The 13,321-nt window shown below is 38.7% G+C and overlaps 1 protein-coding gene across 5 annotated transcripts in view; it reads left to right on the forward strand.

The window, feature by feature from the left end:
* Positions 1-829: 829 nt before the first annotated feature.
* Positions 830-13,321, forward strand: part of LOC145491892 (uncharacterized) — a 99,407-nt gene continuing 86,915 nt past the window's right edge. For all 5 annotated transcript variants that reach the window (XM_081471175.1, XM_081471177.1, XM_081471176.1 and 2 more), the window contains exons 1-10: positions 830-1,281; positions 1,375-1,498; positions 1,772-1,859; positions 2,751-2,942; positions 3,779-3,939; positions 6,201-6,494; positions 6,783-7,076; positions 7,685-7,978; positions 12,117-12,410; positions 12,923-13,216. In XM_081471175.1, the coding sequence (XP_081327301.1) occupies positions 1,176-1,281; positions 1,375-1,498; positions 1,772-1,859; positions 2,751-2,942; positions 3,779-3,939; positions 6,201-6,494; positions 6,783-7,076; positions 7,685-7,978; positions 12,117-12,410; positions 12,923-13,216 (2,141 nt within the window). In that variant the 5' untranslated portion in view covers positions 830-1,175. The remainder of the gene's footprint in view (positions 1,282-1,374; positions 1,499-1,771; positions 1,860-2,750; positions 2,943-3,778; positions 3,940-6,200; positions 6,495-6,782; positions 7,077-7,684; positions 7,979-12,116; positions 12,411-12,922; positions 13,217-13,321) is intronic.

Genomic DNA, 13,321 nt, shown 5'->3' on the forward strand with positions numbered 1-13,321 from the left:
TCCGCGTTCCTCTTATCCACTTAGCAAAATTTATCTGAGTTTTCTGAACGCGTATCTACTTTGCACAAAATATATTATGAACTTTATGAACTCGTATCCATGTATCCGGTCATGGGAGGTGCATACCTTTAGCTTCAGACCCCCCAGAGTGCCCAGACCCCTGCCGTACTACACTGAAATCTTCCTCCAATTACTTTATTAAAATGGTCAGGAAAAATTTGGAACCCGTTAACTACTTGAAAGTATACTTGAACGTAGCCTTTGCGGAATGTAGCGATAAAGAAAAGCTATCAAATCCGGCCGAAAGTAACGGGGATCGTTCATACTTTCAGAACTTTAAGGCAACAAGAAAGACGGCCGAGTATGGCTCCTGCCGAGATTCAATTTAGACTAAAATAACAGACTACAGACTCGAATTAACTTATAGGTTAACAGTTAGCCGAGCTTAGCGGTTAGTTTTTAGAGGTAGAGTTTAGTTAGAGAGTTATGATAGTTTTCATGTTAGTACGAAGTAGGTCAAGGTAAGGGTTAGTCCGCAGTCTGCAGTCTAAATTTTACACTGACCGCAAATGCTGCCTGGAGGCAGAATTCAGGCGCTCTGAAATTCCCGAATCTCTAAGGAACACAGAAGTTTGTTTCTTTACGATCCCAAGGTTCGTTGACTTACTTTGTTCAGAGAACAATGGTGTCAGTTATGCAAACGACCTTTTAACGATTCTTTGCTGTTCTACGCCAATCGAAAGTTACAACTGTGGAAGGTCGCGGAAAGTTTGTCACAAACAAACCGTTCGCTGTCATGCCAACAGCTTAGACGTGACGTCACGACGGAGTAATCAACGTGATCTCGCGCAAAGGACAAATTTTCATTACAAAACACCGTGGAACTTATTCTTCTAATTGAGGAATTTTTTATCACATATTTCAAGGAGGTCACTTCATTATTTACAGATAGATTTGATACCGTGGATTGTGTGGAAATGTGTGACTTGCACTCGTGTGTTTTGAATGCCAGCTGAGTTGTTTGGAGGAGTTCCTCGTACAACATGACAATTCACTCACGTTCTACTGAGTGCAGCTGGAATTTCTGCACATAGCAAATGCCTTGATCGACTACGTTATTACTTTTCTTCGACACTTCTACCTCACTCAAGAATTAAACAGAGGAAGCCTTAAATATGGGGATTTTATACATTTTAAACTGCAGTGCATCTTGGAGCGGGAAACTGCGGGCCAGTTTCGTCGTAATGTTTGGGTTAAGCTTAATTCTTCTGAGCTACACCGGTGAGATTAAAACGTCATGCCATCTTTTATGCTCTTTCTTAATAGACATTCTTATTAAACTTTTGGTTTTAATATTTTTGCATTCTTTCCTAGATTTAGTTAGCGCTCAAGCGCGTTGTGATTGCGAGACCGAATGTCCTTGTAGTAAAAGCAATTGCACTGCGGGGCAATATTGGCTTTCTGATGCTGGATGCGTTGGATGTCCTGCCGGGCACTTGTAAGTAACAATCCTTGCTACGAATATTCATATAGATTATACTCTAATTCACAACAACCTAATAATAGACTAATAGAGTTGAAGGTATTCTCATCTGGAAGTACGAACTCAAGCTTAATTGTTGATTATATTCGATTAAAAAACAGGAACCTCCGTTGTAAAAACGCTATCTTGTTTATACTTTGATCTTATGTCGGTGTATAATATATTGTTTTTATCTCAATTGCACTGGAGATTTCACTAACGTAGATCGATATTATGACTGTTATATAGCTGCCTGGGAAACGACACAGCTCCAGAGCCCTGTCCAGCGGGAACCGAGAACTCGAACACGGGTTCGGTGAATTCGTCAGCCTGCTCGGTAAGATGGTTTAGTTGTTCACACAGATTCGATTTCATCAAAGCTTCAGAGGTAGAATTATCAGTTTACAGTCAAACCTCTCCACAACGGCCACCTTGGTTACAGAGGAAAGCTGCCGTTGTAGAGAGGTGGCCGTTATGGGGTGGTAAGGTTGTAAAACAACACTTGATTGTTTTTGAGGTGCAACTTTTCTATTTTTAAAAAACTGCTTACAAAGCATATAAATACGTAACACAATCAGAATATATTGATATAACTAAAATCAAACAGAAACAGAGACCAACAACGTGTGGTACAGATAAGATTTGTGACCTAATTTACTGTAAAGAATGGGTTGTGGTATATATTGTTAGTGAGTCGTTAGTTAACTGGCTGTTGTGATGAGGTTATTTTGGCAGTAGGGATGCACTTTAGTGGCCGTTGTCATTGTAGAGAGGTTAAAATAAGAATGAATCTAAACTGTCTGTGAGGACAAAACAGTGGCCCTTATAGACAGGTGGCCGTTAATGGAGTTTTGACTGTAACTCCTGCCTCATACTGCCAGCTAGATGTTAAAGTAACTTGATGCTCTGTGATTTAAATTTGTTAGCATCACTGATAGATGCACTATTTCAGAAGCCACTTTAATACTCAGATTGTGACCTTTGAAATTTTTGCAATCAGTTATCTGTACAGGCAGAACGAATACCCTTCTCAGTCAGGGTGAGGTAATTAAATTTGCAATAAGCCAATCAGACACATTGTCTATGATCCTGTTATCTTGTGATATTGTGTCACTGACAGGTCTGATATGGTTAAATGTGGATATATATGGTAAATATACCAAATGGTACCATTTTGGTTGGCTTTGAATTTGGTTAGCGTTGAATTTGTTGTGTGGTTGTTTAACAGGTTTGCGAGTCAGGATCAAACAGCACAGCAGGGTCAATATCGTGCTCTCCCTGTCCTGCTGGTTATGACTGCACCTCTTTATCTGGGAATGTCACCCTGTGTGCAGCTGGAACCTATTCGAATTATGGAGAAGGAATTTGCCATTCATGTCCCAGTGGCAAGGTGTGCTTAGATCCTTCACAGCAACCTCAGGTACATTTCTTCGTTTTGGTTTTAGTGATTTCTGTCCATCACTATACAATTGCTGGTCACCAATAACTGCACACTATCAGCAACATCAAAAAGTAATGCCATCCCTTATTACACTCATGGTTTTTATTGTTATCGATATACAGTGAAACCTGTATTAAGCAGACATCCTTGGGACACTCACTAGTGTCCACTTAATGCAGGGTGTCTGCTCTAAACAGGTTGTAATATATTGTGCAGTAATAGTTAATTATTAACCTTTTGCAACTCAGTGTAACACAGTGTAAGATCAAAGTCTGCATGCATATAGAACAATGTTCAGTCAGTAAATGCATCAATCTGAAATAATCTACTTAGCTTTAAAAGGACATGGCTGAACAATGTTAAACGAGTCTGAGCTGAGCTTTTAGAAGCAAAAAGCCCTTGAAGTGTCTGCATTTTGCAGGTTTTGTACAACAAAATGGCTTAATATTGGCGTCCGCGCCTGCTTAACAGAGACCTGTGTCTGTTGAACGCAGGTTTATTTTACAGTAAATGTGGGAAGAAAATTTAGGGACTCAAGCTGGTGTCCACTTAATAGAGGGTGTCTGTTTAGTGTGGGTTCTGGTTAATATGGGATCACTGTTAGTAATATTATTTTAAAGGCCCAGTACTGACCACTCTGCCTATTGTGAGTCTGTTATTGTTTTGGTTTACATGCAAATAGCAGCATTTCTATTGTTTTCAAATGCTCACAATACATCCGGGCCAAAACTAACTTGAAATGATTCTTTAAAAATTCTTGAACAATAATAACGTATTCAGCATGTTGAATCCTTTGAAATTAATTTTTTTATTAGTACTGTCCTGGAGGTTATGAACCAGATGGTTTGCAAACACAATGTTCCCCTTGTGGGGCAGGAACATTTTCATATAATGGAACATCATGTCAAACATGTGCTAATGGAAGCTACAGTCTCGACGGAGCAGCAGAGTGCACTGTCTGTCCACCGGGACATCAGTAAGTGTGACTAATGTTCAGTAATACTTAAAGGCAATTTTTGCTGGCTCCAGAAATTTCCCAGTGTGAAAGGTATTTCTGTGTATGTTTAAGGGCTTGGGGTATCAATGTGACCTGTGCTTATTGTTTTTTTAGGAAATAGCCAAAGAAAATATGTTTGCTGATTGGTTAAATAAAACTGTTGGAGCGATCTGTGCTCATAGTTCTTTAAAAAACGTTTAAAACAGATCTAAAAAAGGTCTAGATAGCAGCAGACATGTAAAGATTTTAAGGAAAACGACCAATTTTTTAAGTTTAAAAGACATGTTTCGACAGAACTTCTGTCATCTTCAGTTGAATGAATGATTACAAAGCAAGTTGAATAATAAGTAGGCAAAAATGCTAATTAAGACAAATAGTAACAACAGAACGTGAAAAGGTGTAAATTAAAAGGATAATTTTAGATTTACATGGTGTAATTGCTGATTGAGGCAAGGTAGCTCTTTTTGAATATGGATAGCCTCCTTTATCTTGAGTTGAAAGCTTTAAGATAGGTAACCTTTTTGGTGTGAAAGACCCTATCCCCGGTGGGCTTCATTCACGTGTGGTTTATAAGTTTACATGTGCGGGCTGTAATGCCTGTTATGTCGGCGAAACCTCCCAACATTTTTCCACACGTGTACGTGAGCACTTAGCCGTTGATAGGGCCTCTCACATCTTCAGACATCTTCAGAATTCTGAACGTTGTCACTCATTATGTTCAATAGACTGCTTTCATATTTTAGATCACGCCACTACCAGCTTTCAACTCAAGATAAAGGAGGCTATCCATATTCAAAAAGAGCTACCTTGCCTCAATCAGCAATTACACCATGTAAATCTAAAATTATCCTTTTAATTTACACCCTTTCACATTCTGTTGTTACTATTTGTCTTAATTAGCATTTTTGCGTACTTATTATTCAACTTGCTTTGTAATCATTCATTCAACTGAAGATGACAGAAGTTCTGTCGAAACATGTCTTTTAAACTTAAAAAATTGGTCGTTTTCCTTAAAATCTTTAGATCTAAAAAAGTAAAATTGTCTCTAAATTTTTGACCGCCTTCTGCGGTCTTCTTCAGAGAATGATGATTTTGCGTGATTCGCAGAATTTTCATAAGCTGGGACATTATTGTTCGTTGCCCCCTAGGGAGGCAACCAGTGACACGTAAACCCTTGGGAAGGGTGCTCTTTCATTTACGGAGTTTTTGTCTAAGAAAAAAAACTGGTTAAAAACTGTTTCTATTAAGCAGTTAGATTATGTGCTCGAGATTTCTATTGCGTGATAGTTGATGAGGGTGCAGCCCGAGTCAACTATCATGTATAGAAATCGAGAGCGAATAATCTAATTGTTTTAGTATAGATCTACTAGTCGTTCAAAACTTTATCTAAATACTCTTCACAGACATCTCAAAAACGCCAAGAGGCGGCTGTCATTTTGTTAACAAGTGCACGCTGCTATGCGACTCACTATCTATCACAAAATAGATAGTGAATAGTGTAGCTAATCAGAGAACGACGTTCGTGATAGAACGCTAGTATATTTATACTAAAACGCCATAGAAACACAGAACAAGCACAAGCTGTTGATGTAATGATGGCATGGGCAAAGAGAATTTACATTTTGATGATCAAAGAAAAGAAGTTGTTTCCTTTTTTGCTTCAATTTGTATAGACAATAGATTACGTCAAATGGCTTTTTTCGTGTTCGCCAAAGTGGGCAAAGGCCGGCTTTCGAGTTATGTTGAAAGATTTTGAAATAAAAAAAAGCTTTATCGGTAGTAGTTTGTTTCGTTATTATATAAAACAAATAGATTCCATGTTGCCGTGCGTCTGTTCAGTAATAGATCACAGATGACGTCAAAATGTGGTAAGAACAAAAAAGTGGCACACGAGGCGATAGCGGAGTGTGTCACTGATTGTAGCCAATCAAAGAACGACGTTCTTGATAGAACGCTAGTAAATTTACACTCAATAGAAACACGCTACATGTTTTCTCTTTCTTGAATGGAATATAAGCATGCAGTGTCCAAGATAGGGGAAGCATGGTGGGGTACTCTACCTTGTCAAAGAACAGGACACAAGGGGATGTACTATCCTCCAGTTGTCTTACCATGATCAGACTGCCTCCTGTAGTGAAAAATGTATTTTTAAGAAGACTTGAAAGTACAATTATAAACTAAGACAACCTAAATATAAAACCTGTTTTTGACAAATGCAAACCTTGTTCCTTTACCATTAGATGCTTGAACAAAACTATCGAGCCAGTGAGATGTAATGCTGGGGAATATGCAGCTGCTGGAAAAACTAATTGTTTAGAGTGTGACAAAGGATTTTATTGCCCAAATGTACCATTAGCAAGTCCTTTACCATGTTTTAATGGTACTTACACTAACACTGTGGGACAAACAGAATGCCAGCTCTGCACAGCAGGAAACTTCTGTCCTTTTGCATCTCAAGGAGAGCAGCCCTGTGAGAATGGGACATACAGTAAGAATGGGTCAACTGTCTGTACCGAGTGTCCAGGTGGCCACAGGTTAGTTATAATCTAGTACTATTTTCTTGCCCACTTGGGTAGCCACTTGCAGAGCTAGCCATATAATAAAATGTCTGACTGCATCTCACACAACAGATACTTCATTGTCTTGATGTGCCTGCCATGAAAATTTATGTTCATTATGGTCAGTAACAAAAAGAAATTTTGGGATTCAGTAGGGACAATTTATGCTTTGATTGTATTAAATAAGACTTAGCCATTTATTGCAAGTCTAAAATGTTAAGAATAATTTTTGTCAACTCACTTGGTTAATTTAATATGTTTCAGCTGTGCTGATCCAAGTGCAGATCCATCACAGTGTTCAAGTGGAACTTATGCACCATCAGGAAGCCTGCAGTGTCTGTCGTGTCCAAAAGGATCTCACTGCCCATCTGCAGGGCTTGCAGAATACATTCCTTGTGTCAGTGGCACTTATACAGACAGTGTGAATCAAACAAGCTGTCAGAGCTGTCCAGCTGGTCAGAAGTGTCCAAATCCAGCCCAATCACCAGAGGACTGCCCCAGTGGGACCTATAGTATGGGTGGGCAGGCAGATTGTTTGGTGTGTCCTGAAGGTCATAGGTGAGTACTGGTATATTGCTACAGCAAATGGAAAAGTTTTACTAATTGTAATATATACATTTAGCCAAGCCTAAAAGTGGAGCCCCTGATTTCAATAAGTTAACCTGGCTTGAGTCTTCAATCCAATTGAAAACCAGTACCTGGGCAGAGGTTAACTTTAAAAAAAATAGTTGTCTCCAATGAGCTCTAAACCTGAGCCTGTGATATGGTCATGTGATACTGGTCAGCAGATACCTTGTTTTGCCAGGTGTTACTTGACCATAAGATGAATGTCCAATATTCAAGATACATACTGTATACCAAGACTGCATGCCTTGATCGTCCTATTAGTTGGAGTATGGGAGCCATGTTGTGGGACATCATCGTTTTTGTCATCGTGGGTGCACATGCCCGCTATCCATGCTGCTAGCCATGCTGACCATGAAAAAAAAGTTGCTTGGTTTTCTATTGCTACATGTATGCATGCATGTGGTTCAGTTCTTATTATAGTTATGGTGCTCCGCTTGGCAGACCTTCGGGCTTCCTGAGCTCCGCTATTATTTTAAAGGGGCTGAGTAAAAATGTCATGACTCATTGTTCCTTTTTTTTTTCTTGTAATTATTTTTTAGCTGTCCTGTGAACTCAGAGGACCCTAGTCCATGCAGAAATGGCAGTTTTGCTCCAGCCAAGAGCACCTACTGCTATTCATGTCCAATTGGCTCACAATGTCCATCTGAAAAGCTTTCTTTCCACCTTCCTTGTGCAAACGGTTCTTTCTCAGTTGTGGAGAATGCCACTAGCTGTACTGAGTGCCCTGCTGGTTCAAAGTGTCCCAATCCTGCTGTGGGACCAGTAGAGTGTGAGAATGGGACGTACAGTAAGGCTGGAGCCACCCACTGTATAGAATGTCCAAGTGGACACAGGTGAGAAGTCATTTTACTTGTCTGGAATTGTTTTTGGTTTGAAAACAATCTAAGCTAACAGTTGGTACAGTTAAACATTACAAGGCTGGTATCTGGAATAACAAGTCTATCCAAGTTAAATTCTACAGTACCGGTCAAAGGGACTGCAGCATTACACGCATGTGAAGCGTGCGTACTACACGCACATTACACACAGTGTCCACACACCTTAGACGCACCTTACACACAAATACACGAAAATGCATGTAATTACATGCGTGTAATTACGCGCAGGAGACGTGATACTACGTGTAAAATTAATCGCAGTCGTTCAACTGGAACTCATTAAGCGCGTGTTATGAGAATGAAATATTAAAAGTGCGTGTAACGAGAACAAAACATTTACTGTGTAACATTTACTGTACTGCACTGCACTACGATGCAGTTTCGTCTTTCACCTTCTTGCTTCTGGTCATCAAACGTTTCCGATAGAATCAACCAGTTTCCCTAAACTGGCTTACCGCTTTACAGTAAAAGTATTTTTTCTGTTGTAGTTTCAACAAGAGGAGCCAGCGACTGGCAGGTGTGCTAGGATTCACTAAGATAACAGAACATAAACATATAATGTCAATTTTAATTTCAAAATTACAGCAATCAGTGTACTTTAAATCAATCTGAAGATTCAATAAAAATATTTTGTACTCCGAAGTATTTGGAGTTTACTGGTGTTCACAAGGTTTTCATGACGTGTTTTTTTCTTTTCCTGAGAAACAACAAGGGCATCAGCGACTGACAAACTGAGGCTCGACGGACACGAAATAACAGCAAATACAATGTTTCGGTTGGGATTTTTCAGTTGATTTGTAAACATCAGTTATCCTTCTTTAAGTTTAAACTGAAGCATTTGAAGATTCGTCATTAATAATACTCAGAAGCAAATGTTCTCTATCTGATAACATATTGTTTTGATCTGATAAAAATGAAATTTGATCTGTTTCATGAATAGCATTGCCTAGCATGTCACCAAAATCTACGCAGGTGAAAATCTTGTGCAGTGTGAAAGTTGTTTGTTGTTACTACTTCATTTTATTCCACACGCGTATACATATACAGACATGCAACGATCTGTCAACCGGACTTAACCCACGGATGAAAATCTGAATGTTTTTCTCGAATCTAGCTTATCGGCAGTCAAATGTATTGTAATTTACTTTTATTACAATTTTAATGGCAATTAAATCTAAGTCTAAAGGCGTACACAAACTGGCAAAACCAGAAAGATAATCTGTAAAAGAGTGGAACACTCCATGCGAGACAGATCACCATGTAGCTAATCTAGATAAATAATCGTGTAATGACAATCAAGAAAAAAAAATTAAATCAAATATTCATTCCTCACTTAAAAACTTCTTCATTCCCGACTTAAAAACTGCACAACTAGGAGATAACGTAATATCTAAGGGTATCGAATTCCACATCTCCACAATTCTATTAAAATAAGTGTTTTTAAAAGTAGTTGTTCTAGCAAAATTTGTCGAATTTGCTGAATAATTGAACGAACCGGTTGTAAACATTGCGGGTTGTAGCCAGAAGGTTGCACACGAATCTGATGAATTGAAATTAACACATGCTTAACTTTTGTTCAGAAAAAGCTTCGATTTTTTGCCGTTTAAGATTAAGAGAGAGTCTGTGAGTTTCTGTTTGAATCCCTATTTCATTGTTACTGAAATAACAGGAGTTGAAATGACATTTCGTGCGTGGGTAGACATTACTTTGCGACGTACATTGTACGTGTTCTAACATAAATGAAAGCTCAGAGATCTTTAATGTTAAGCAGAAGTGCACGCTGCTACAGATTAAGAAATAGTATTTGTTTGATAGGTGCTCGAGCTAGTCCACTTAGTTAGCAATGCTTGTTCGCTTTTAGATTTACATTTTGTTGTGAACATTGAGAGTCATGTGTATCGGGAATACAAGTTAGTAGTGGCTTTTTGTTTTGCAAAATACACACAAATGCGTGTATGCATAACAAAGGTTTCTTCTTCCAATTAAATTAAATGCATACAGGTTAAATTACACGCAAATGCGTGTAACTACCAGATGAGTAAATTTACACGGGTGTAATTACACGCACTTCACACGCACCTTACATGCAGTGTCCATGAATACTACACGCAGACTATACACATTTTACGCACTTGTAGGTGCTGCAATGCCTTTGACTGGTACTGTAGAGTGATTTTTGCTGTTAAGTTATGTCACATTTTGAGATTATGGGCAAGGTGTGAGAAGAGTGTTGCTTAGTAAAACAGTCGAACCTCTGTTGGCGAGCACCTCTTGTGAACAACCTCCTCTCCTCAGCAACCAATTTTCTTTTGTTTTTAACCTCCTATAAGCAACCACTTGACAAATAATAGACTGTAAATTGAATGATAATGTGTTGTAACTTTATTGCATTCTTGGGTAATACAAGAGACAGAAATTTCTCAATGGGAAGTACCGGATTTTTTCTTGAAATTGACTTTTCATATGAGTAGAACAGTTTAAACATGGGTTAAGTCAAGTCTGCAATTACCATATGCTAATGAGCCAAAATTTAGACCCAATATGGTCTAAGCTCTCTTAAGTGATCACCTCCCGTAGGTGACCACCCGATATGTCAAGCTTAAGTGGTTGCTTATTGGGGGTTCAACTGTTTATCAAGTTGATGTTTTTCCTTGATGACCACATCAGCATAATGGACAGCTAGGACCTTGGTACAGGGAGACTGTGAGAGAACGCTAGCTACACAAAAACTCATTCGAATATAAAAATACTGTAGTTGTAGTCAGGCATAGTAATAAAATGTTAAAAGTTGTTGTCACTGACTTAAAAATCTTAAAATAGACATTTCGGCTAAAATACTGTAACCTTCTTATGTGATGAAATGAATGTTAACAGTGTCTAAATGGAAATGAGATGTTTATAAGAATGTGAGGAACTCGCTAGGGATTAATTTAGCATTTTGTAAATGTCTGGAATATGCGTGTGGTCATTAATTGAGTTCGGTTTGCGAATGGAATGCCACGCTTTCAAGAGCAATCTACGCGACCACAACGGACAGCAGTCTATGACCTTGACCTTATTAAAATCAAATTCGTGGTTGTTTTTCATACAGTGTTGCGCCAAAAGAGAGTTCTTGTCACATGTGAGGATGGCTCTTTTGTGTTCTTTTGTTCTGGATCTCAGTGCTCTGGATATTTGACCGATGTAAAGTTTTTCACAGTTTTTACAATTGATTTTATACACAACACCAGTTGACAGGTCTTGATCAAATTTGTCCTTCGGTTTCTTCAGGATCGAGCCAACTGTCTTGATGGGTTTATGAGCAACATTTACGTCGAATTGTCCCAAAGTTCTTGCAATTTTTTCAGAGATTCCTTGAAAATATGGCAAAGTAACAAAGCCTCTGACGCCGTTAACCCTTCTTTACATTTAATAGGAAGGTTGAAACGACGTTTTGGAAGAACTCTGTTATCCTTGAGTCTGTGGTTGAAGTTCAGGTGGTTCTTGAATCTTGTGATCACTAGCGTTTCCCTTTCGAAGTTTCTGGCTTTTCTTAAAGTCTCCAAGCCATTCTTGTCACGAATGAGGCTAAAATACTATAACCTTCTTCAGTGATGAAATGAAAACGACTATTTTAAGATTTTTAAGTCAGTGACAACAACTTTTAAGATTTCATTTGAATATATTTGCTCTGGGTAAAAGAGACTATAATACTTCAAGTTTACATTGAGATTTTGTACAGGAAGGATCCAATTTCTTTCATCACAAGTATGGAAGTCCCGACTACAGCTGTTTAGCATATTGCTGAGATGCTCTAATTGCTAAGCTACTGGAAATATGTGGTATGCTTGGCCATTTACTAGCCAGGCTGATGTGTCCAGCATGCTGATAGAAAAAAAAATTGTTCACTACATGTAAGTGTCCTGTGGAGAAACTGTGAAAGACAGATGTCTGTTTTCGTGAGCTTGTGAAATTTTAAAGACAAGTTGAGTTCTTTTAGGGCCAAAACCACAATCTTTTGTATACAGGGTGGAATATTGTATACATGTATTCAATGACACTTAGGCAAGGACTAGTCTTGAATTAATCATGATAAAATGTGTTTCTTCCTTAGATGCACAGACAAATCAGCTGATCCAGTTGCATGCTTAAAAGGATCCTTTGCACCATCAGGAAGCATAGAATGTCAAGAATGTCCTATTGGCTCACACTGTCCATCCAACAGCTCCGAAAAACATGTGCCTTGTTCTCCGGGCTCATATGCCAATGTGACATCACTATCTCAGTGTTTGGAATGTCCAGCTGGTTACTTTTGTCAAAACCCAGCAGAATCTCCTGTCCTTTGTGAAAATGGAACATACAGTAAAGGGAACGTTGCCAATTGCACGGTGTGCCCTCCAGGATTCAGGTACTGATTATGTTCTGCCCAGGTAATTCTTTCCATAGCAGCTAGCAGGCCAGGGCTGCCTCTAGTTGGTAGGGTCTGGGAATTTTCTTCGAGTACTAGAGGTTTAATCTTGTCAAAATAGGAATTTATGAAAAAAGGTTTTTCCCAAGAGTGCTCTATGCCAAATGAATGTGTGTCAGTTTTTAATAAATTTCATATTAATTTCATATTAATTTTAAATTAATTTCCTCACCAAAATTACTCAAATTCTTTTTTCTGGTGTAGAACATATACTTCTACATGCATGTGACCTTCAAATAAGAAGGAAAAACAATTATTTAGTTCTTATAAGGAAAGACAGAAGATTTTTTTTTAAACAGAGAATCAAAGCTGTTCTGTGACTGAGGAAAACTGTTCATTATCTGTTCAGATGCAACCAGCTTCTCTGTGAATAGGGTTACTGCTTACAGGTGGAAACAACTGAGATGAGGAGGAAGCAAAACTCTCCTTTGAATGCACTTTCTCTATCATAGGTGTCCTTACAAAGATTCAGACCCTCTGCCATGTCAAAGTAAAACATATGGACCAGGAGGAAGTCTGGATTGCCGTCGGTGTCCAGCTGGATCACACTGCCCCTCAGCTGAGCTTTCTACTCACATCCCTTGTCGTAATGGAACATACACAGATTCAGAGGGACATGATGAATGTCTTCAGTGTCCTGCAGGATTTAAGTGTCCTAATCCTGCTACTTCTCCAGTGTCCTGTGAAAATGGGACATTTAGCTACCTTGGATCTTCACAGTGTACCATTTGCCCAGCAGGGTACAGGTAAGAGTTCTGGAGGGATGTCATGTTGGTTCTTTTTCAGAGCTGTTAAAATCGTGGTCTCTAGCAAAAGATCCACCTCGCACTTTATAAACACCTTGTACTTTC

Source organism: Orbicella franksi, chromosome 7 (assembly GCF_964199315.1).
Source record: "Orbicella franksi chromosome 7, jaOrbFran1.1, whole genome shotgun sequence".
Lineage (NCBI taxonomy): Eukaryota > Metazoa > Cnidaria > Anthozoa > Scleractinia > Merulinidae > Orbicella > Orbicella franksi.